Source organism: Aspergillus viridinutans, assembly GCF_018404265.1.
Source record: "Aspergillus viridinutans IFM 47045 DNA, scaffold_3, whole genome shotgun sequence".
Lineage (NCBI taxonomy): Eukaryota > Fungi > Ascomycota > Eurotiomycetes > Eurotiales > Aspergillaceae > Aspergillus > Aspergillus viridinutans.
The window spans coordinates 1013750-1036074 of NW_025091219.1; the positions used below are offsets into that span (position 1 = coordinate 1013750).

Here is a 22325-nt window from a genome sequence, read left to right on the forward strand (position 1 = left end):
ATCCAACCATCATCCGGAATCAATGACAAGCAACCGTCTTAGCGGCTGACTGGTTATCTCCAAACACCAGATATCCGACGAAAGCACCCACGGCAACTGCAAGCATGACGAACCCATTATACGTCATGAACAGCAGCCTATGCACCTTTAAGCATCTAACTGATGAAACAAACAGGCAGAAGAGAAAACTTACATGATGAAGAAGCTATAGAACACTTGCACGGCATACAAGGCTGCAAGGGTGATCCTGCCTCTTTGCTCCACGGCCCGTCTGTTATCCCTACCTGCAACTAGCGGTGAGCTCTCGTTGGGGGTTTGACTGGAGCGAGCATTGGCCGTGGCGGATTCGTCGGCGAACTCATTGCCTTGCGCACCGTTCGTCAATGAGGGCTCCAGTCCAGCTATGACCAAAGCAGACATAGAAAGCGGGAGTACATTTCAATGAAACAAATGCATGCTCGGCAGAGTCCACCAACGCACCATGCCACCGTAGATACAAATCCAATAGCTCAGAACAGACAGTACTTACCGATCGTAGCTGTTGTTGTCGAGAAAGTGTTCAGACGCTGAGCATGGGCAGCTTCATATTTCCGGGTGGCCTGCCGGACACCCTCGTAGCCCGCTGTCAAAAGCACAATGACAATCAGGGATATGAGGAGGGAGAAGGGGCCGGTGATATGCCACTGGCTGAAGATGATGCAAAGGTTCTTGGTAGACCAGGTGAATAACATCTGATTGTGTCAGTGTACAAGATTGTAAATGTCAATAGAGCTAGAAGATCTCACATTCATATTACACTGCCCGCCCATATCCATGTCCCCGTGTCCATGGTCCATATCCATGCCGGAATGGTGCATCGCGCTGTGGTCCATCGTTCCGAGATGTAAGTAATATATTTACTCAGAAAGAACACGCTATGTAATGTAAATGCAAGTAACCTGAAATGACAAACAGAGGCAGATCGATGCTGAGAGTTGATGCAAATCAAGGACGAAACGCATCCTCAATGCAAACAAGACAAACAGAGTCGATAAGACCCTCCCTTTGGCTTCACACTTACTAAATACGGGAGTCCAGTCCTCCAACCGGTTTCAATCTTACCGCCCTGCCTCGGAGGACAGCCCAAGCATCACGAACGACGCGCGCCCTCTCGACCTGTTATCAACGAATTAATAGCGTATTAATTGAGCACATTTAATCCCTATCACCCGTTGCTGCGCGACACAGAATGGCAGACACGGCTCCAGCACAAGCCCCAGCCGCAACTGGCACATCAACAGGTGCAGCAGCAGCAGGCGCAACAACAAGCACACAAACCCCCAGCACCAACAACCCAACCACCGGCAACGCCAACACCACCACAGACCCAAACAGCGGCAACCGCGGCCTCCCCTACTACGAAAAACTCCGCCGCGACCTCCGCGACGCCCTGCAGAAGAAACGCCTCATGGACAAAAGCATGGTAGGTTTCCCTCCTCCCTCCCTCCCCTCCTAGGCCGCCACAACCCATCCCCACAAACTAACCACGGCGGACAGGCCCAACTCGAAGACCAAATCTTCCGCTTCGAGCAATCCTACCTCGAAGAAACCACCGCCGGAAACATCATCAAGGGCTTCGACAACTACATCAAGGGGTCCGGGTCGAGCACGGGGCTCGGCGCAAGCGGGATAGCGCTGGCGGGGGGCATGGGCGGCGCAGCGCGTCGCAAGGCGCAGGTGACGGACGCGGACAGGGTGTTTTCGAGGAGTTCGGCGAGTTTCATGCGGGTGCGTGTCTGCGTTTACTTCCTAGCGTCACATTTCTGGGACGGGGGCGATGGACTGACCAGTGAATAGGATTCGCCTGCTCCATCATCCGTGCAGACTACGCCTTCGCATGCGCCGACGCCGACGTCGACGTATAACGGGTCGAATGGGAAGCTGAACGGTGAGGGGACGTCGTCCGCTGCGGCGAGCGTGAAGGGGTCTTCGTCTTCGTCGTCGTCATCGAAGAATAAGAAGAAGTCTGGGGGTGCGAATGGTGCCGGTAACAAGGATAAGGATAAGGATGATGAGGGCGATGAGGGAGGGGATAAGCCGCCTGCGAAGCGGTTGAAGATTACTTATGGGAGGGATTAGATTTGCTGGGCTCGACTCGAGGAGTTTGTTTTGTGGGGTTTTCGTTCTACGCATCAAGGGAGGGGTGGGAAAATGGAGCATAGGCGCAGGGTGGTTCTCTTTGGGACTGGCACATGTGAGCATTTACGGGTGTCTTGCTCTTCGGTTGATATCCACTTGTATGAATGCTGTATTAGACTCAATTCACATAGTGATATTGACTATACTACCCGCTATCGGTATAGACACATTCATCGAACTCAATATCGACATCATGAGCAATCTACAGCTGCAAGCGGTAGGTGGCAACCTCAAAAGCCCGCAGCTCAATCTTGACTCCGACGCCCTCCTCGCCCTTGCAGACCTCCAACCGCTCCTCGTTGTCTTCAAGCACATTGCACTTCCAAGCCTCCTTGACCGCGAACTTGGCGTGGATCGTACCCCTCGATCTACCGCCCAGAGACTCGTAGATACGAAGGATGATGCTCCTCCCGGACCGCTTCGGCAACTCACCCCGAGAAACGTCTTCATCGTCCTCTCCGCGCTTGACCACGTCGAGGATGAGAGACGGTGAGCCGGTGACAGTGATGGATTTGAACACGTTAGCGGCTTCCATGCCCGACGAACGGCGCAGGATAAGGGGACTGTTGAAATTGTAACCGGCGCGGACGGTGCGGGCGTCCAGGGGGCTAGCGTGCGGGAGAATGGCGTAGCGGATGTGATGGCGGCCCATGTCGGCATGGGCGTCGGGCGCCTTGGGGGCACGCAGAAGCGAGAGACGCATCAGGTTACCGCAGGTCGCGAAGCCGTATTTGGAGTCGTTGAGGATCGAGACGCCGTAGCCGTACTCGGACAGGTCGGCCCATTTGTGGCAGCAGACCTCGAATTTGGCCATGTCCCAGCTGTTTTGGTCAGAAAGTGTTACTCATAAGACTTGTTTGACTTACCTCGTGTTGTAATGCGTCGGTCGTCTGGTGATCCCATACTGAGTCTCGTAGGATGCCTCTGTGTTGGTGATGTCCACAGGGAATTCGACCTTGAGGAACTTCATGGTCTCCTGCCACTCGACTTCGCTCTCAAACTCGACGTATGAGGGCTGGTCATTCACTGCCGCAGCTAGGCTGATGGTCGTCTTGACCCAGCTCTTGTCGCTAATTTGGGCTTTGGTGACCACGCTGACACGGTGCGGGCCTTCCTCTGCGATCGAGTTCTTTCCCGCCTGCAGCTCTTTTCTCGATTCGAGATGGTATACCTCTACATCCCAGGCTTGCCAGTAGAGCGGCTTGTCGTCAAAGATGACGAGCTGGCCGGCCTTGCCTCCCTTGGCGATGACTTCTCTCTCGGCTTCGAGGTCATACAAAGAAGTAATGACGCCATCCTGGACATCGACCCTCAACTTGCCATTGTCAAGACGGAAAACACCCCGTCGTATCTCTGCCACCGTCACGGAGGGTGTATGTTTAGCGTCTAGAATCTGGCATTGGATGAGGCCAGAATCTCCGCTTGCTAGAGCATACCGGGAGCCTGTCAACGCGACAAATTCATCTGGTATTCTGACAATCTCCGAGCGAAACCAAGACAACGTGTTAATGGCAACGAGACTCTTGCCGGTACTCTCCTCGGAAAATCCAAGCGTTTCGAGAGCTTGTTGTCTGGCTCGCTCACCCGTCTCAAAAATCTGCGCATACAGCTTGTCCGAATCGTCGTAGCACATCTCGATGGAACTTCCGGGTAGGCAATCGTGGAACTGGCATAGAAGCACACCTTCCCACATGTCATCAATGTCTTTCTTTGGATATTTGTACTCGCCATTCGTCTTGGTAAGGGACGCGAGGGTCGCCAGATATTCTAGATCGCGCAGTAGGAATTCAGACTTGCGGTTGTTCCGCTTGTTGTTCGCCTGCGTAGTGTATGTGCCGCGATGCAGTTCAAAGTAGAGCTCGCCATACCAGGTGACAAACTCTGTTCCATTTGCGACCTTTTGCTCAAGCCTCGCGAAGAAATCATCGACCGAGTCGCCCATCTTCACGCGCGGAAGCAAGCCAACCTTGTCGCTGAGACCCCGGCAGCGGCGCAGCTTCTCCAGATGTTCAAAGGTAGGGCCACCGCCACCATCTCCTTTTCCGAATACCAGAAGCGAAGTGTTGTCATAGTCCATCGATTTGTGCTGGGTCACGCTGCGTTTGACGTCGCCAAAATGGGCATCCGCGGTGTACGTCTCGGACGGAGCCATGTGGCACATTACCTGGCTACCATCAAGCGCAACCCACTGGAAGGTAGTGTGCGGGAAGTTGTTGATATTGTTCCAGCTGAGTTTCTGGGTAAAGAAGCGGTTCATGCCCGCCAACCGGCAAATCTGAGGGATTTGACTGGAGTAGCCAAAGGTATCCGGCAGCCAGAAGGTGCTGCAACGCTCGCCAAATCGGCTCTCAAAGAACCTTTGGCCGTAAATGAATTGTCGCACCAGCGACTCACCGCTGGGCAAGTTGGTGTCGTGTTCAACCCAGCTGCCCCCAATCGGCTGGAAATGGCCCTTTCTGACCCATCGTTTGACGCGGTCAAAGACTGAAGGGTAATATTGCTCGAGCCACTTGAACTGTTGGGCCTGAGAACAAGCGAATCGGTGCTCCGGATACCGGTCCATCAGGTCACACTGGTTAGACCATGAGCGAGCAACCTTGCGCTTTGTCTCCGCCCAAGGCCAGAGCCAGCAGGTGTCGATATGGCAGTGCCCGATGGCGTAGACGATGGGCTGGGTATCCGTCTCATAAACCTCGGACGAGTCGACCTTATCTCCAAGATACTTCTGAGCGATTTTGCGCCCTTCCTTGATCGACTCCTGGCTTCCGTTACCCGCAATGAACGCGTCCAAGATGGCATTGGCAACCATATTCGCTTCATGAGCCTCCCAAGAATCACCGGGGAACTCCCTCGCCGCGTCTGCAAAAGTCAGCCACTAATAAACACATCAATAGCAGCCGTATACGCACCGCCAATGATCCAAAAATCATAGAACAGCGCCCGCGCCTCCACATTGACCGCAGTAATCCGCGCCGTATGCAGCGTATAGTACTTATCCGGCGCAGGCGGCTGGATGGAATCGCCGCCAGGCGCATTCCCAAACATGGCATTGCACGCCATCTCAATGTAAAACGTATGTTCCTTGCCGTCGCGCCACGCATCAGGGATAACCCATTCGATCCGCTCCCCGCCCCCAGTCAACCCCTGCACCGGCCGTCCATCCTCCATCCACACCAGGCCCTCATTATTTGCATCCCAGTGGAACTCCAATCGCTCCTTGTCGAGCATATCGCGCGGGACCGTCAGCCGAATCCGGAACCAGTGCGTCGACCAACTAGGGCCGAAGGAGGCGCCAATATGCGTGGGCGTGAACTCGTGCGATGTCGCCTCCTCGAATGTTGGACGCTGCAGGTCCGGGGGTGAGTAAACGGACAGCTTGACATGGTCTTCGTCGGAAGTGGTGGCTTCGTGAAGCTTGCTGTGGTGGGGAGTTAGCGGGGGCTCTTCTGTTGATGGGATAGACGTACGAGATCAGGCTTTGCTCACGGTACTGGCCTGCGTCTGTGAACTGGCGCAGTCGATCCGTGTAGATTGTCTTGATGCGTTGGCCGACGGGATGTTCTGGGGCTCGAGGGAGCGAGCTTGGAGCTCGCAATGGGGCGTCTCCACCCATATCGGCGGCCCTAGACCGTTGATGTAAATAGGTTGAAAGATACACCTTAACGGTTTGGTTAAGAATTATGTTATTCAAACTCTAGACTCAGGGTCTATATTCTCCGTAGAGATAAGGAAGAAGGAAACAGGAGAAGGGGAAGGTTAGGAAAAGGAATCCAGCCGGATATTCGCCAGGACCAGGGATGACGTTTAAGTGCGGAGAAGTCAACAGCGGCGGATGGCGGGGAAACGGAGCGGATGAGGTGGAATGTGAGACATCAACGATGGTCATGAGATGTTGCATGATTTCGTCTAGTATCAGGAATTAGTCTATATCTCCTCAGTTGTCTGAATTGATCTGAAGGAGCTGAATATCGACATGGTTATTGATAAATATCCTTGTAGGACTTGTACCATGACAGCATCCCCTGCACCGAGATACGCTTCAGGTTATACATAGATCATCGATTCGTGTCACCCCAGACAGTGTGGTCAATCACTACAGAGTACAAGGTTAATACCCTGCATTGAGAACGAGAATTGAACAAGTATGGTGAAATGGATAGGTGGAAATCTCATCTATTGCAGAATATCTTCAATTACAAAAAGTGTATAATCCATATCGATGGCATAAAAAGTAACTTCCATCAATCATCAAATCCGGTGCCCAGACGCCAAACGTAAGCCTTAGGCCTTTCCAGAGGTATCAAAATATCAAGGGAGAAATGAAAATCATCAAAGGGGAGAAAATGTTAACGGGAAAAGGCCAGAAGCTCGACCGAGACAGAATGCAGAAACACTGGGCAAGAGAAAGCAAAAGAAGTAAATCATATCCAAGAATCAACGCGTCCATAGGTAGTGTATGGGTTGACCGGCCCTATCAATTTAATCTGCGATTTGAGCTGCATTCGTCGACGGTCAACGCTCGACCCAATCACTTTCTTCTTCGCCTCACCAAGCACGTCTAGCACTTGAGTGGTTCCATCCTGTAACACTCGCATGGCCTCTCGAGTGTTCTGCTGGATCACGGAACGTACCGGCGGCGATAAGGGCGCAGTGGGATTGGAAGATGTGTAGTCCGGACTTGATTTCGACTTTTGCGTGGAAGACGGGTAAATGTTCCTTTGATGCTTTGAAAATTTCACCTGGTGATTCGGCCGGTAGCTGACCCTCTTTGTGCCGCCAGATTTGTCCCAGATGGCCGCACCGTACTTCTGGTACGGAGTGATGGGGACAGCAAGCTGCTTTGTTCGGTGAAGAGGAATTGGCTTGGGGCTTTCTACCCCCCGTTCGCTCGCAGTCGAAGTAGTTGATATTGACAAGGTCCTCATCCGGACATCCATATCCACCGGGCTCGATTCTTCTCTAGATGTTCCATAATAGGAATAGGAGTGGTCGCTCGAGGGGGCGGCCTCCTGTGAAGACGCACACTTGGGCGGGTAGAAGGAGGGCGCGGTGGCGGGGCGCCCTGGGCGTTTCGACTTGTCTTTCTCCGCAGAACGTTTCGACAATGTGCGATGGACGTAGGAACGGATCGAGTCCCGAACTTCATGGGCGAGCGTCAGAGTGCACCGGTCGGAGGTATTCGAACGCCTGCGATTCCTTCCAAATTCAAACGAGGATAAATGCAATTTACTCCCGTTTCTCTTCCGCGATTGCGAACTGGCGGGAGGAAACCGTCCAGCTGCTCCAGGACCCAAGACAGAGGGGGTCGCTAATTCGGGGAAGAAATCCCACTTCTTCTCCCGGAAATAGTGGTTCGGACCGGCCCGTTTCGGGGCCCATTCTGGCGGGCTTCCATACCGGTCGTCTTTTGATACTGATAGAGCATGATGGGAAAGCGACAACCTTGGAGAATATGAGGCTATCGTTAATGGCTTCACACAAGGATCCACTATTTGCTCGGCACGATCCAAGGACGAAACGGGAGGATGATCGACAAGCCCAACCAGGTCATCCGATGCCGAACGGACGAAAACGGGATAGCTTTCCGTCGAGTGGGTGGATTCGCCATTTTGGCTGCCGTCACTATCCACACTGCTAATGGTACTGCTGTCATCGCTCCATGCTGTCGATGCCCTCATCTCTGAGGCATCTGGGAGCGACCGTACTTGTGAGGGAAGGTCGGGAAGAGGTTTGTCCAGTTGCGGGGTGGGACGAGTTGGGGGTTGAGGAACTCTGGGCGGGACGACCTGCTCCAGTCCCTCTAGAGATCGAGATGGTCTCACTGGAGGAGCCTGACGGGTGTAAGCGAGAGAGGTGGGAGACAGCATGATCCCAACTTTATACTCGATCGTCAAGCAGACACCTTAAGATGTCCTTCCCTTCCACGAGGGATTCTGCTTGGAAAGCGGGGGAGAAACAAGTGTTTCGTCAGGACAACCACCAACCGAAGTGTGGAGAATTTGGGTTTAGGTATGGCGAATGGATCAGATTGAGTTACGGAGTAGACAGATGTGGTTCAGTAATATCTCAAGAACAAAGAAACCCAAAACGCCAAGGAACGTGTTTCTGTCTGCGTGTCAACACCACCACTGGGGGTGTCTGGGATGGCTGATCACAAGACCCTTTCCCCGCCAGTCAGCCTGTCGCTCGAGCCTCGAAGTGGGCATGCACAGGAAGGATACAGCGGGGAGATATAGGAACAAGCATCTTCGGGAAGGAAAAAGAAAAGAAGAGAAGAAGAGAAGAAGTAGAGAGAGAGGAAAAGGAGGGGGGAGAACGGGGAAGAATAAAGCAACAGAGCTGCGAGGGAAAAGAAAGAGAAGTAAAAATAAAAAATAAAAAATAAAAAAAGACAATGCGAAGTAAAGGGATAGAAAGATGCAGCCAAACGAGTGAATATTCAGGTGGAAGGGAAATCAGCCCTCCCCCTAGATAGAAAATGATTAGAAGAAGAAAAAAAAGGAAAGCCAAAATAAGAATACGAGTATGAAAACAGAGGAGATAATGCAGAAAACAAAAGGGCTAACAAATCATGAAGCAAGGTCAACCATGCAGCCACGCAATTTGCGAGTTGTCATGCAGGATAATCAGCATCATCACCAGCAAACAGCCTCATGGACTGTCGCGAGGGGTGACATGCCAACGCAAGGGATGCCTAGTTTACTGTTTTGTTGGCCTGCCTCTGCACTGCCTTCCTGTCCCTCATCACCATGACATGTTTAGTTAACTTTGAACAGTGAAAGATAAGAATAGTATCTTAGACTGAGAGTGAAACATCTATGAGTACGGAGTAGGTAGGACAGTACTCATAGAGACACTCAATGCAGATTGGGGTACACTAGGCACTATGTACCATGTACTTGCGGGATGAGTGCTAAGCTCAGGTACTACTGGTAGTATTATGTACTAGCACCTAGACTACATTATGTACCCAGATTCCCAGATGCCCAACCTCGTGAACCACAAATCAGGTACCTGGAGGAGTCGACACGTCTAATTTCTCTAAACCTAACTAAGTTTGGCTGCCTTTTGCATCGTCTCTGGCGTGAGTTCGTCCGTGGCTTTACGAACGGCACCTAGACGGCCCATCTTTCGGAGATTGGCGATCATCCCTTCATCGCCAAAGTGGCTGTTGTGCTCGAATTCCGGGTCCTCGCCATATGCCACTCGCGCGACATCGACCAGAATGCGGGCCGTCATGCCAAACACCCGATAGCGAGTCAGCTCGCCTGATTTTTCCTTCTCTTCTAGCTCGTCTGCAGCCCGTTTCTGCATCCGGCTGTTGCTGCGCGGTTTGACGACCGACCAGCTGTTGATGGGGACAAAGAACTGATGCACTAAGAGTGGGTCAGTGACAGTCAAAGAACTACCTAGACAAACGCCAAAAAAAAAAGCAAAAAACCCAATCAACCGACGATCTTATTTTTTCTTTTTCTTTGTCATTTTCCTTCTGCCTAATTCCTTTTCTTTTGACTTTTTCTTTATTTCAATTGCAATCCAACCCGATTCAACCGACGGTACACCGCCTGTCAAACAATGTACTCTACGGAGTACAGGAGTAAGGTACAGCATTGGTACCTAGGTGCAAACGGAGGACAGTGCCACTTACTTCTCCAATTGGACCGATGCCATCCGGTCCAGGACCCCTTATACCATTCTGTTGGGTCCTCGGTGCCCCAGTCATCCGCATCCCTCATGCGTAGAAAGTTGTGAAATGGCGCCGTAAAGACGGCCGCCACCTCTCTGGCATCCAGCCTGGGAATCAGCGACACCTCTGGGTCGGCATTCTCGCCCGTCTCCTCGTCATACGAATGGAGCAGCGCCACGCAAGGGCGGACAACCACCTCCGTTCGAGCAAGATTAGCCGGGAACTCGCAGAGATGCTCAACGCTGAACGGCCGGGGAAATGACTGGTTGAGATCAGGCAACCCTATCTCTTCACGTGCCTCGCGGCGAGCCGTCTGGAATGCGGTCTCTTCCAGCGTATCCGCCCGTCCTGGGAAAGCGTGGTGTGAGTGCTTGATTTTTTTTTGACTTTTGAGTTTTGAGTTTTCATTTTACAGGCACATTCCTGAGTCTTGACTCTGCAAGTGATGATAGATGATACATCATATGCAGTGAGATATCTTCATTCCTCCGAATCTTGAATTCTTGACCGCAAATTGGAGCACTCCACTCACCTCCAGGTAAAGCTGCTTGGCCAGCATCTGTAGAATAGCGGTATGAGTAGCTCATCCTCCTCATCATCTTGTCATGATATGATCATCGACACCTCGACATTTCATTCCCTGGAACATTATGGAAGTACTCACACGAACTCAGCGTCTTCGCCCGAATTGTCAACACAACCCTCAGATCCCCCTTGGCATCCGCATAGAGTAGCACTAGAACCGCCGCTCGACGCGACAATGGCACAAGTTCATAATTCGTCGGTGGTGGCCGATACTCTCTCAGCCGATCAATCGCTCTCTATTCAACGCAATCGTAGTAGCGGTGCTGGTTAGCCCAGATACATCATCAACGTCGTCGTCATCACTGTCATCATCTGGGCATTGACAGGGTAGTCTCAAACAAAACAAAACAAGGGCGGCGACAGCCGCAGACCTTGAAATGAAATGAGATCATTTATCGCACTCTGAAACATCCACATACCCATTCCGCATGCAGCCCGCTGAAAAGTGCCAGGACGGGAAGACAGGAGCAGTAACGCGCGATTAAATCAAGCTTGCCTCCGAGTTTCAAAATTAAAAGGACGTACCTGTGAAACCGGATTCAGACGAGGCATCGTCTCCCTTGCGGGCGCGGGCTGTGACGCAAGTCTCCTGCCGGTGCCGGTGCTGGTGCTGGTGCTGAAGCCACGGGTTATCGCGGTCAATTGGAGGAGTGGTCGTCTTCGCATAGTATGCAGGGATATGAGCGATTACGGCACTTGGCTTTGTTTTATATCGTCATGACATGAACTATGGATCTGGTTCTTGATATTGGCGTGGAGATGGGTGGTGCTCCATTGCCGTTGCCGAGGTTAGTAGTGGATCGTCTGGGGTCCTGGTCTGGAAAAGTCCTGGCTTTCCGGGGGTAGAACCAGCCTTGAACTATCTTAGTTCTTCCACCACAGCTTATCTATGCTGCAGAACGACATTGGTCTATGCAGTATGAAGCTATGCAGAGGTCTTAATTCAGATTGAGTAAGATAAACAACCAACAAAGGAGTGAGCGCTTGGATTATATATTTATTGACAACTGCTAGAGTGAAACAATTATATACATCCTATTCATTTTCCTGAAAATCATAGGTTGCATGATTTACTCGAACTTCAATTGACACACTACTTCAGTCATGTCACAAGTAGCATCAAGTTGGAAGAAAAAAGCCTGCAATATAACCGGCCCTTTAAATTGAACTTCTTCCCCCCATTTTTCCTTTTTCACCAACCTTTTCTCCCTTCCATCGGTTCGTTCTATACTATCTCTAGATCGACCGGCGCCGCCGCAGGAACGATAACGACAGGATCATTCCCAGGCTCCCGTACAGTCCAGCTTTCCGTAGTGGGGATTGTGACAGTAGTAGCTAGATGATCCTCCCGAGTCCCCCAAACCCACCAGTCGAGCTGGGTTCCCCTGAAGAGACACCGTATGACCTCACCAACCTGGGCCTCCCCGCCATCCCTGCTCTTGATGTCCGTGAGCAATTCATACCGAACGGTGCGAGACCACGTTTCTCCCGGACGCAGACAGGCAAAGCCCTCATGGCGGCCTGGCGAGACTTGAATATCAGGATCATCGCAGAATGTATTTCCGCCACTGCAACTGAATCCTTCCACATTTACCCACCGATCCCGCCACACCCAGAGGCCTGTTTTCAGTCCCGCAGTATTGAAAGTGATCGGTCCACCACCGCCGCCACTTATTGGTTCATACGTGACATGGAGCGTTGCAGTCACTAGATCATCCTGTAAAGCGACCTGGTCCTGTGGATGGCATTCTATCCTTGCGATCAGAGCAGGACAGGATCCTTCCGCTCTAATAAGATGGTGCAAAGGATGTTAGCGTGTATTCAAGAGAGGTATTAAATTCAAACCACGGGGGTTCAAATGAAAGAAACAAGGGAAGAAGAAAAGGAGCAAGGGACGCTCAACCCGGAAATCGGCGTTGGCACGATCGGCTTCTCCCCATCATTATCGACGACCGTGAAGGATAAAAACGGACCACCTGGTAAGACGACTTCAGTCTTTCCTGGAGGAATATAGCCGTATATATTTTCCCCGGGGTTTTCCTCCCAACACCATGAGGTGTATCGTTGACTGCGGGGCCCAGGAGAAGAGACAGTGTTCGCTGCTCTCATCCACACGCTGTGAAGCCACATGGAATAGGTATGGGGCTGTGCGCGACAGGTTTTCCGGGCCTTGAAGTGCGAGTGAAAAGGCAGGCGTGCCAGGACTGTGCAGGTGGCAAGGTTAATTATCAATCTGTATACCGCTAGGCAGAGAGTTTGCTCACCGAGAGTCCTTCTCCGTACAGCGCAAATAGGGTGTCAATAATTCTTCCATACTGGGGAGGGAAAAAATTCCAAGGGCAAAGTTGGCGGGCTGGAGATGGGCGGACAGGCTGCTCACGAATAGTCGAGTCGAGTCAGTTAGCTTCCTTATTAACGGGAGTAAAAGTGGATTTTACGTCTCATTTCCTGCATTGGATCAGGATTCCAGATTAGGAAATACTGTACTATACAGTAGTGCTGGTATTGAGCCTGACAACAGAGTGAAATTAGCACTAAGCGTGCTATTTGGGGGCAAGCCGAGATGCATTTTATCATGTCCCCTGCTTCACTCGGACATTCGACAGTGGCAAGTAGGTGCGAGATGCTCATCATAATGCGTTGGATTCAACTTTGAAAGCATGCATCCATTGCATCCATCTAGTCTTACATCGTTCTCAAGAAGTCAACGGATTTAACAAAAAGAAAAGTAAGGCAGAGAGTGGGCCATTAATATAATCCGAATGTAAGCAACCCAGTTGGCCAATGCGAAGGAACCCTCTCCCAGTTGCCAAACCTCCGCCGAGCTTCCTGATATCTATCGAGACAATCCATCACTAATAATCAAAACCACATAAATAAAATAAAGATGGTAAACGGAGGAGAATATTCCGACCAAGAGAATGGACATCAGAGACACCGAACAAGAAGAAGTCTATCGAGAGTGCAAGGTAAAACACGGTGGAAGCGGTAGAGAGCGCCTGTGGAAAATCAGACGAAAATGCAAGTCTATGCGCTTGGGAGATTTATCATCCCAGGCAGAAGGCGAGGCGAGGGGAGATAGAAGGAGAAACAACTGCCGGCGACATTCTATTGCGAGGAACCTCCCTTCTTCTCGACCTTGTCCTTGGCAGCCAGGTCTTCTGACTGTGCCTGCTCGGCCTTGTCGCCTTCCTTCTCAGCCTCCACAGCCTCATTGGATTGCTTCTCTTGGCTGTCCGACGCCTCAAACTTCGCGTCCTCTGTTTCATCGATATCCTCAATGTCCTTGGGGGTCGAAACGCCCTTCTCTTCGTGCTTGCTGTTCTGCTCGTTTTCCTCCTCGATCAGCTCTTGCTGCTCCTTGATAACCTCAAGACGCTGCTTGTTGGTGGCAGCGCCCTCGGCATTATGGACCTCGAGCTCAATTTCGTGGAACAACTCTTCAGGGATGCTAGACAGCACAGACTGGAGCGCTTCAATCTGAGACGCCATCTCTGCCTCCTTGCCGCCCTGCGCATATGCGTACGCGTTGCTCAGCACCAGAAGGGTGGACGGAACGCCTTGCTTGAGGCGCAGATCCAGCCACATCGCCAGGTCTTCCCGCAGGCGAGCGGGAGAAATGCCATGCGTACGAATGCCACGTGAGGCACAAGCCATCTGCAGTTCAGGCACAGAAAGCGACTCCACCCCCTCGTAGAAAATCGCGCGGTCATCACGCTTAATCTGACGCATACGGTGCCGAATGTTGTACCGGAGCATGGCGTCCGTACCGAACGAATTCAGGTTCATGTATTTGCAAATGGCGACAAGCTGAGGGCGGGACAGATTGTCCAGGGTCAAGTCGTCCTTGAAGATCTTGCAAACCTTGATCACGTCCTGGGTCGAGGGGGTTTCCCCGGTAGTTCTAATCTTCTTGAAGAATTCTGCGAATTCCTCGTTCCTGACAGCGGCAGGAGTCACAGGGAGACCACTCTCTCGGAGAGTATTCTTCAAAAAGGTCGAAACCTCTTTCCGGGTTGAGCTTAAGTTAAGAGCCTTTTTCTCGCGTGCTTTCTGGCCCTCGTAGGTGCTAGGCAGCAGGTTGGGGAACAGCTTCAAGGCGATGGGAAGTAGCAGTTCGGCGAAGGGGATAATGATGAACATCGAGAATGGGATCAATCGGCCAAGATCTTTCACCGTTCGTTGAAGCTAATTGTTCAATGCGTGAGTTGAATCCACTTAACGCTATTTCGTAAGGGTAGCAAAAGACCTACCTGTCGGTACTCTCTCCGGCTGAGCTCATATCCAGCAGCCATCTTCAACGCCAGTCGCGAACTGATCCTAACTTCGGTAGCAAGAAGCTTTGTACCATCCCAGTAGTGCTGAACTTCCTTCTTAATCTTCTGCCCAATCGTCAACTTCTTCTGCTCCTTTTTCGCCTCAGTCACTTTCTTCTCATCGTCCGCCAGCGTCTTCTTCGCCGCTTCCAGCTCGGCGCGTTTCTGTGCATCTACGCTGTTCTCCGCCGCAAGAGGCATCCCAGGCTTGGGAGCGACCTGCGTGCTCCCGTTGTCAGCCGCAAGTCGCGACGCATCTTCCTTGGGAATGGGCTTCTTGGCCTGTTCGGCGTTAAAGCCCGGAGGCGGCAATGGGTTGGAGGGCGAAGATGTCGAAGTAGAAGTTTCTGTGGCATAACCGCGCTGATGGGAGACCAAGATCGCAATGGCCTGTAGGTGCGTTGGGAACCCCCGTCCGTTGAACCGGAGATTTGCGGCCGATGCAGCGCCCAGGGCGCCGTTATACCGTGGTCGGACTATTGGTAACGACCATCATTAGACACGATAAATATCCTCCAAGTATAAGACGGCCAAATGGAGCATAAAAAGTTGACTTACCGATCAGACTAGGGCGTACAGAATTGGCGCGCATAAGTCTGGCCGATCTCATTGTGACGGACATTGCGGAAGTCTAGGGGCATGAAATGCTCGGGGTGACGAGCGAGTATAGCAGACGGGCGCAGCAATCTTGGAGAGAGTTGTAATCCTGATCTATTAATGGTCTCAACCCTGAAGAAGAAACAGTAAGTATGACACTCAAAGTTTGAAGTAATGATGTCGTTGAGAACTCTCAGAGACCATGCAAGATGTGGTTTCTTCACGTGATCTCATCGGCTTCCGGGGTTTATCTTCGTTGGCGTCGGAGTTTATCAAATCCCATTGAGATCATGGAAACAAGCTCTCTACTCTACTGGCATCGGCCGCTCTTCTGGTGGATCATAATTACGTATTAATCTCAAGTTGCTCCATATTCTGAAATTAGTAACATGTAGACCATAATGTTCATACCAGACATAATCAACGCGACACATTCGCCACTGAAATCACAGAAAGATATCCAGCTGAAAGGAAAATTCGTGCAATTCGTGGAATCAAAATCAACCGCAATCATCAACATTCTAGATCGTATAGGCATAAAGTGTATGAATATAGGCAAGTCGCAGAGACAAAAGAATGACTAAGGCAGGGTATCATCAAGAGCAACACAAAACCAACCGATGCCCAATCCAGAAGCATTGCTAGAGCATAGACAAACTCAGCAGACAGATTGAAGGAGATAAAAGTCAAGAGATAAAAGAGCGTTTGCAAAATTGGGTAGGCGACATGGATTCTACTTTCTCTCTCGCGTAATCGCAGCGCTCGCGAAATTGGAGCCATCTATGGCAGTCGACACCGCGCTGGCGTCAAGTGGAGGGATCTGGTCGAGACTTGACTTGTCGCATTCCTTCTGCGCAGACGGTGAGTCATCCAGGATGCCAGCCATGCCAGCCCCTGCGGAAGAAGCGTTGTTCAAGATCGGTAGCGTCGGGCTGGTCATACCAGCCGGAGAGGCCTGCCAGCGGGCAACGTCTTTCTTCAGCTCCTCCAGCTCCTTCTGGAACCGTTTGCCAAAGATGTCAATGTAGTAAGTGGCGCCATTATGGATACTCCAAACGAATAGGGCTGTCAAAAAAACACCGCTGGCCCATCGGAAACGGAACCAGAGGGGACAAGGAATCATGGTCAGAAGCGCATAAATGTACTGAATCATCATAAAGGCAGGTGCTTGCAATGATTCGGGAAGACTGATCACAAACTTCCCAATCCAGGTCTTCGCGTAGGATTTGCGAAGCCACGTGAAGCTGGTAGGCCGCCCAGCGGCGATCTTCTCGGCACGACGCACGGTAATGAAAAAGTGATAGGTCAGCTGCCAGATCATGTAAGGCACGGTTGCCCACAGCATCATGGAAACGAGAGAATAGTGGTTGGGAGAGCCGGGTTCGCTAAACTTGATGTCGTAGACGGCCGGAAATCTCTCTCGCAGCATTTTCGCAGGAGTGAGATGGACCAGACAGTGTAAGGTAACTGGAGGCATGATGTGAATGAAGAGGCTGCACATGAGACACGTCAGCGAATGCTCCTCTGCTGGGGAATTTCTCAACGGCACCTACCTGACGACCTTGTCCATGCTGTGGAAGACCATGGAGTTTCGCCACATGGCAATAGCAACGGCATTGTTTCCAAAAGTGAGGCAGAAGGTGCTGATAAAAAGTCTCTTGGATCTCGGGAAAACCCAGATACTGAGCATGCAAAGCATGTTGACAAAGTAGCAAAGATCGGCAAGGAAATAATGATATCCCTTTTTGTGGTATCCATAGTATCGTATCGGCATGAAATAGGCCAACTGCGCGCTGAACCAGATATAGAAGTATTCCGGGTAGGCTCCGATGAGATAGCCGCTGATGAAGATATTGAGAACACCCGCGATGAATGAAACCTTCTCGCGTAGTGTCACCGTGGCCGTGGCATTCCACTGCTTCTCCAGCCGCTTGACACTGTCACTCATCCGACGGCGATATTTGGCCAACTGCTCATCGGCTGTAGGAACCCGCCGCTTCCATTCTCCGACCACTCGATCCTTTGCGTTCATTGAAGTAAACTTCAGCTTTTCGCGCTGCTTTCTGACCTTCTCTCTCTGCACATTGATCGCCTGTTGCCATTTCTCGAGTTTCTGAGAGAGTGAAAGGTTGTCAAGCAAGTCAAACACGGTAAGTTTATCTAGCGGCGGAAAAGTCTCCCAATCATCCTGATATGAAAAGGAAGAATTTCGCGACAGCCGAGGAGGAGAGGCTGGCGGCGAATATGAGCGATTGGAGGAGTTCGCATATTCATCCGTGTCATAGAAGGCATCCATATCTTCCACCGCCGCGGGTTGCAACACAGGAGAGTCATGCATGCCCGTCATCTGGTTCGTCTTTCTGCCTTGGCCACCATCGAGTCCGGTGCCCTCCATGATGAGTTTTTGTTGGAACGAGAAGATTGTAGGGCCTTCCCGGCTGTGAGGGTAGGGACGACTAAGAAAGCGGCCGAAAGTTAGCATCACCATGTTGCTTCGAACCCAGATGCCGTCCCCCAACAAGATATGAGACAGCTCGAATACGTAGGCTTAATTAAACCAGGTGACTTCTGGGATGCAGGAAGCAACAAGAGTTTGGAAGTCTTATCGATAGGAGGGGCTAATATAACTACCTAGGTAGGCTGAGGACTCACAAGGCAAAAACAACGAATCTTCGTCCAATGAAGATTGGGACTGTTATCCAATGGTCAAATGCGCCAGTCTCCTTCAATACCCAAGGCGCGTGATACCATGCAAGAGTCAACTGTACTGCCGAACGCAACAACGTGCGGAGAAAGGATGTGAAAAAGTCGACGCGGGAGGACCGTGGTGTTGAGAAAAGGCCCGTTGGGAAGATGAAGCTCGACGTGTGCTTGAAGTGACGTCTCTGGTTGGCTGCGGCTGATTTGCTACTCCCAAGGTCCGGTCCCTGGGATCTGGGGCATGATCGGCTCAGTCAGCCAATAAGCTCCAGCCTCAGAATCCCCCTTGCCACTTCCGATGATTTGCTGCCTGAGGTGTGACTGGGTCCGTCGATACCTTACACTGTGCTCTTGTGTCCATTCTTATTGTTACAGTATCTAGCATGCAGGTTATTCTTTCAATTTTATAGGATGAATAAGCCATAATATTATTATTGGAGAATTGCAACCACGATAAACGGTCTTGCTTGAAGAAAGACATCCACAATATCAGCGAAAAGAGATGGAGGATGAAGTATTGATATCTATTTGCAAGCTAGTCACACTGTCCATCACTGGAGATCCTTCGAGATTATTTGCTGAACTACCAGTGGTAGGTTCATGCACTTCTCTATATGCAGGCTACAAGACGCCGGATGGATCTTCTTTGAAGGAAGAAAAAAGTCTAAAAAGCTGTTGAGCCTTGTTCAGAAGAAGCCATGACGGCAGCCATACAATCGCGAGGATCAATGACTTCCAATTTGCAAGCCTATGCTGTTCTAGCCTTTATACATCTATTGTACCTCCCACGACAGCTCCTCAGCTATATGGCTTAGAACAGCAGCATGGAATTCACATCATAGTCCGAATGCATCTGTTGAGTTGTAATGATGCGGTATTAGCACGCTCAGAATGTTCGGTCCATCATGAAATCACCCTCCCCAGCTCAGAGATGCTCCTCAACACTACTGGTGAGAAAAGGCATGAAAAGATGATAATCCAGGTCAAGCTCCCAATACCACGTTTCATGCTCCAGCTCCTTCCTTGCCTCCATCACCAACTGCTTCTGCTGCTCACCCATCAAGGACTGGCCGACAACCGCAACCTTTCCAACTTGCCGAAACAGACGTGCCACCGCCACTATATGTAGAGAGCCAGCTCGAGTGTCGCCACATATGACCAAACGTTGTGCGCAGGCCCAAGATATCAGGATACGAACTGAGCTAAGCAAAGGAAGCCCGGAGAGAATGAGATCGACGCTCTGGCGATGCTCGCGCATGTATTCGGTGAAGTACGGTGTATAGGCGATGTGCATGATGCGATGCTTGGGGAGACGGTTGGGAGTTTTTGAAGGATCAGAGTATCTCATAGTGTATCCCCATCCGAGAGCGTCGAATGCAAAACGGCTGAAAAGGACCTGCTGCACCTCGTCACAGATCTGTTTGCTCGTGGTTAAAAGATTCATGTACACGCCATTTGAGTCTCGCCAGACGGTGCGGCCACGGATATAATATGTCGACTTTAACGATTCTCCAAAAATGATGACTTCACGGTCTAGCCAGTAATTATCGGTGCTCGAAATAGCCCTGCAGAGGATTTCGCTGCGAATTTCGAAGGGGAGGTCGAGGAGCCGAAATGGAGTCGACACGATCGCGTGACTTGACCCTGTCTTCATTGGATCCTTGCAAGAGGAAAGGGCTTGAGAATAGTGTTTCATAAAATAAGGACCCTCTTGAATCCAGACTTTCCGATCCAAGCCCATACTGCGAGAGAAGATCTGAGACTCTGACCGCATGCTTCTCTATGGACTTGATAGATTTGCTGGTTCTGCTTCTGAAATTTGGTCGTCAGACGAAGGGTGAATGCTGGACCTCGCGGTCTGGCAGTCGAGAGATCTACTATACACTGACCCAGGGCACTCGCAGCTGGTCTGGTACGTATACAGGGAGTAAGGACTTTCCACTTTCCTCACAATGAGTCAGTTTTGTGAAAGGGACAGTATACATTATTACACCAAAACACAGCCATGGCCTAAGAACAGCTCATTTGCTCAGAACGCTATGAGCTAATTGATAGCCAACAGTGAAGAATCAACAAAGGGAATAACACAAACGAAAGATACGCCCACGCGCTTCTTAACAGGACACAAGGTAAAAACTCCACATTATCTACGCGCTTGCTGAAAATGCGATTCCAGAGCGTCGCTTTTTGCAATTTGTCTCCACATGAACAGGGACGATAGATGGCTAAAAGCGAATACCAAGAGGACGACCAGCGATAAGGCAAGTCGCAGGGACAGGCTGTTGAGGAGGTCAGAGACGGGCTCAGATTCAGGCTACAGCCGAGATTTCACGGGAACGGACCTTCCTATAACAGGTTCCAGTCAGTTTGACGAGATATTAAATGGCACATTCGTCGCAGAGGTTTCATGGCTCCACAATATCGAATGCTGAGCATAGAAACCCGGCAGAGAATTGGAGGCAGGCAAAGAATTGGAGGCAGTCAAAGAAGGTGCTGCATGCCCATGCAGCGCCTGCGTTTGCTCACTGGAATTGATGGATGGATCCATACCCTTTGAGAGAGATGATAGTCCGCTCTCAACTGAGCTTTTGCGGCTGATGGATACTGGGGACAGAGGCAAGTAATCCGCGTCAGCGATTTGCTTCTCGTTCACGTTCACTACTGCCGGCTCAATTCCCTCTGGCAGATGCTTTGAGGAGACATAAATAATGGTGTCACCGCCTGTTGGGTCATTGATGATCAGCCTGATACCACTAGGTGATTCGTTAGAGTCCAAACATACTGATTTTTCCGCTCAAATAGAGTTCCTCGATTTCCCGGACGTCATAAATCTCATCCAAGATGAACCGGCGCTGAGGCGGTGCAATTTGGCGGTGCACATCCTGCCCAGCCTCTCGGAGCTTTTGCGCGGTGATTGCATTACTTTCTCTCAATTCGCAGAGAATGTGCATAAGAAGTCGAATTCTCTCTAGAAGAGACGAAAAGTTAGCGACTGCTGACTCAACTGAATTCCAAAATACCACGCGACGGAAGAACACGATTGACACACCATGCTTGAGGAGGTGATCTGGCTCCTTGTGCTGAACGCCTGTGGGCCACCATTTGGGCTTAGTCAATTCAGGGTCCAACTTCTGGCAAGGTCCTCCCATCACTGTCCTGCGCCCATTGTACGGGTGATTGACTTGCTTCCGAGGTTCCACCAACTTGACAAACGCCTTTGCAATCACCCTGCAATTGAGCTGTTGAAGATTTTCAAAAGCTTTTTCGTAGAACTGGCGCAGCACATCGGTCTGTCCTACGCGAATCGGTGTCCGTTTGGCTGCCCCATCAGTCGAACCTGAATCTGAATCACCACCCATTTCCGAGCTTGTACGCTTCCTGTTCCTCCGCGAGCGCTTATTCTGCAAAGTCTGGAACTCGCAAGGGATGAGCCTGGGATGCCTTGGTAGGCCATGCTGGAACCACGCTGGGCTGGATTGTAGATCCAGTCCGGCATTAAACATGAAGGACTGCCTTTCTGGTAGTTCACTATGTGCTGCTCCAATCGCCCCGGCTGGTGATACACACGGCTAGTCAGCAATTATAATTTCAGGGTTTTTTATGTGCGTTCTCACCGGAGGGGAAATTCTGCATGTTTGGCTGCCAATCAGTAGTCACAGCTCTGACAAAGCTCTGCTTGAGATCCTCGGTAAAAATGGCCCTTTCACAGCCTGCAAGGGATGTAGAGACATCCACACCGAGCTCGCCATTGTTGTCTATATAGATCATGGCAAAGTGGGGGAAAGGGTAGCTGGATACCCGCGGCATTGGACAGTGGCTCTCCTTTGGGTTATCATGTTAGTGGATTGTCTCTATTGTTGCGACAAAGCGTCATGCATACCGCTGGCCCTTGCTGGCCCCCCATGCCATCACAGGGGAACATTTGATGATGCTCCTGGGCCCCTGGCTGAGCAGTTGAATCCATTGCGCAAATCGAGCTTGGGGTACAAAAGATGTGTTAAAGTATCAATGTCGGCTGAAGAATATGCCGTCGGAGGCCAGATCGTGAGTCCTCTGTATGTGATCTGAGATTTAGCAGATTGTGACAACTCCAAAGAATCTGCCGGACAATGGGCTTGGGCTACTTTATATAACCGAATGGCCAATTGCAGTGTGGAAAAAAGTACGCCTATTGAAGAGTTGGTCAACGAATCATCCCATGTGAGCTTTTAGAATTTCACTAACATCACTGACGGCTTCGGTGGCGGGATTCAACACGGAGC

At 50.9% G+C, this 22325-nt stretch overlaps 10 protein-coding genes across 10 annotated transcripts; 2 read left to right on the forward strand and 8 right to left on the reverse strand.

The window, feature by feature from the left end:
- Positions 1–19: 19 nt before the first annotated feature.
- Positions 20–872, reverse strand: Aspvir_005303 (low-affinity Cu transporter; the record flags this gene model as incomplete). The annotated part of the gene is made up of 4 exons (XM_043268522.1): positions 20–137; positions 194–401; positions 530–731; positions 786–872. The coding sequence occupies 4 exons, from the start codon at positions 870–872 to the stop codon at positions 20–22; spliced, it is 615 nt and encodes a 204-aa protein (XP_043124457.1).
- A 356-nt stretch (positions 873–1228) lies between these two features.
- Aspvir_005304 (chromatin modification-related protein EAF6/MEAF6) lies at positions 1229–2118 on the forward strand (the record flags this gene model as incomplete). Its single annotated transcript, XM_043268523.1, has 3 exons — positions 1229–1462; positions 1537–1767; positions 1837–2118. The coding sequence occupies 3 exons, from the start codon at positions 1229–1231 to the stop codon at positions 2116–2118; spliced, it is 747 nt and encodes a 248-aa protein (XP_043124458.1).
- Positions 2119–2380: 262 nt separating this feature from the next.
- ams1 (alpha-mannosidase) lies at positions 2381–5791 on the reverse strand (the record flags this gene model as incomplete). The annotated part of the gene is made up of 4 exons (XM_043268524.1): positions 2381–2999; positions 3045–5037; positions 5088–5596; positions 5646–5791. The coding sequence occupies 4 exons, from the start codon at positions 5789–5791 to the stop codon at positions 2381–2383; spliced, it is 3267 nt and encodes a 1088-aa protein (XP_043124459.1).
- An 808-nt stretch (positions 5792–6599) lies between these two features.
- Positions 6600–8045, reverse strand: Aspvir_005306 (uncharacterized protein; the record flags this gene model as incomplete). Its single annotated transcript, XM_043268525.1, has 1 exon — positions 6600–8045. One exon carries the CDS (start codon positions 8043–8045, stop codon positions 6600–6602), a length of 1446 nt encoding a protein of 481 aa, XP_043124460.1.
- Positions 8046–9225: 1180 nt separating this feature from the next.
- On the reverse strand, positions 9226–11116 carry Aspvir_005307 (NUDIX hydrolase; the record flags this gene model as incomplete). Its single annotated transcript, XM_043268526.1, has 5 exons — positions 9226–9554; positions 9827–10213; positions 10398–10424; positions 10530–10686; positions 10976–11116. The coding sequence occupies 5 exons, from the start codon at positions 11114–11116 to the stop codon at positions 9226–9228; spliced, it is 1041 nt and encodes a 346-aa protein (XP_043124461.1).
- Positions 11117–11789: 673 nt separating this feature from the next.
- Positions 11790–12161, forward strand: Aspvir_005308 (uncharacterized protein; the record flags this gene model as incomplete). Its single annotated transcript, XM_043268527.1, has 1 exon — positions 11790–12161. The coding sequence occupies one exon, from the start codon at positions 11790–11792 to the stop codon at positions 12159–12161; it is 372 nt and encodes a 123-aa protein (XP_043124462.1).
- A 1397-nt stretch (positions 12162–13558) lies between these two features.
- On the reverse strand, positions 13559–15388 carry Aspvir_005309 (MRS7 family protein; the record flags this gene model as incomplete). Its single annotated transcript, XM_043268528.1, has 3 exons — positions 13559–14638; positions 14704–15242; positions 15325–15388. 3 exons carry the CDS (start codon positions 15386–15388, stop codon positions 13559–13561), a joined length of 1683 nt encoding a protein of 560 aa, XP_043124463.1.
- Positions 15389–16096: 708 nt separating this feature from the next.
- Aspvir_005310 (glycerophosphocholine acyltransferase) lies at positions 16097–17851 on the reverse strand (the record flags this gene model as incomplete). The annotated part of the gene is made up of 2 exons (XM_043268529.1): positions 16097–16856; positions 16917–17851. The coding sequence occupies 2 exons, from the start codon at positions 17849–17851 to the stop codon at positions 16097–16099; spliced, it is 1695 nt and encodes a 564-aa protein (XP_043124464.1).
- A 1137-nt stretch (positions 17852–18988) lies between these two features.
- Positions 18989–19804, reverse strand: Aspvir_005311 (uncharacterized protein; the record flags this gene model as incomplete). Its single annotated transcript, XM_043268530.1, has 1 exon — positions 18989–19804. One exon carries the CDS (start codon positions 19802–19804, stop codon positions 18989–18991), a length of 816 nt encoding a protein of 271 aa, XP_043124465.1.
- A 621-nt stretch (positions 19805–20425) lies between these two features.
- Positions 20426–22027, reverse strand: Aspvir_005312 (DUF2841 domain-containing protein; the record flags this gene model as incomplete). Its single annotated transcript, XM_043268531.1, has 5 exons — positions 20426–20784; positions 20846–21031; positions 21113–21616; positions 21678–21885; positions 21944–22027. The coding sequence occupies 5 exons, from the start codon at positions 22025–22027 to the stop codon at positions 20426–20428; spliced, it is 1341 nt and encodes a 446-aa protein (XP_043124466.1).
- Positions 22028–22325: the final 298 nt, after the last annotated feature.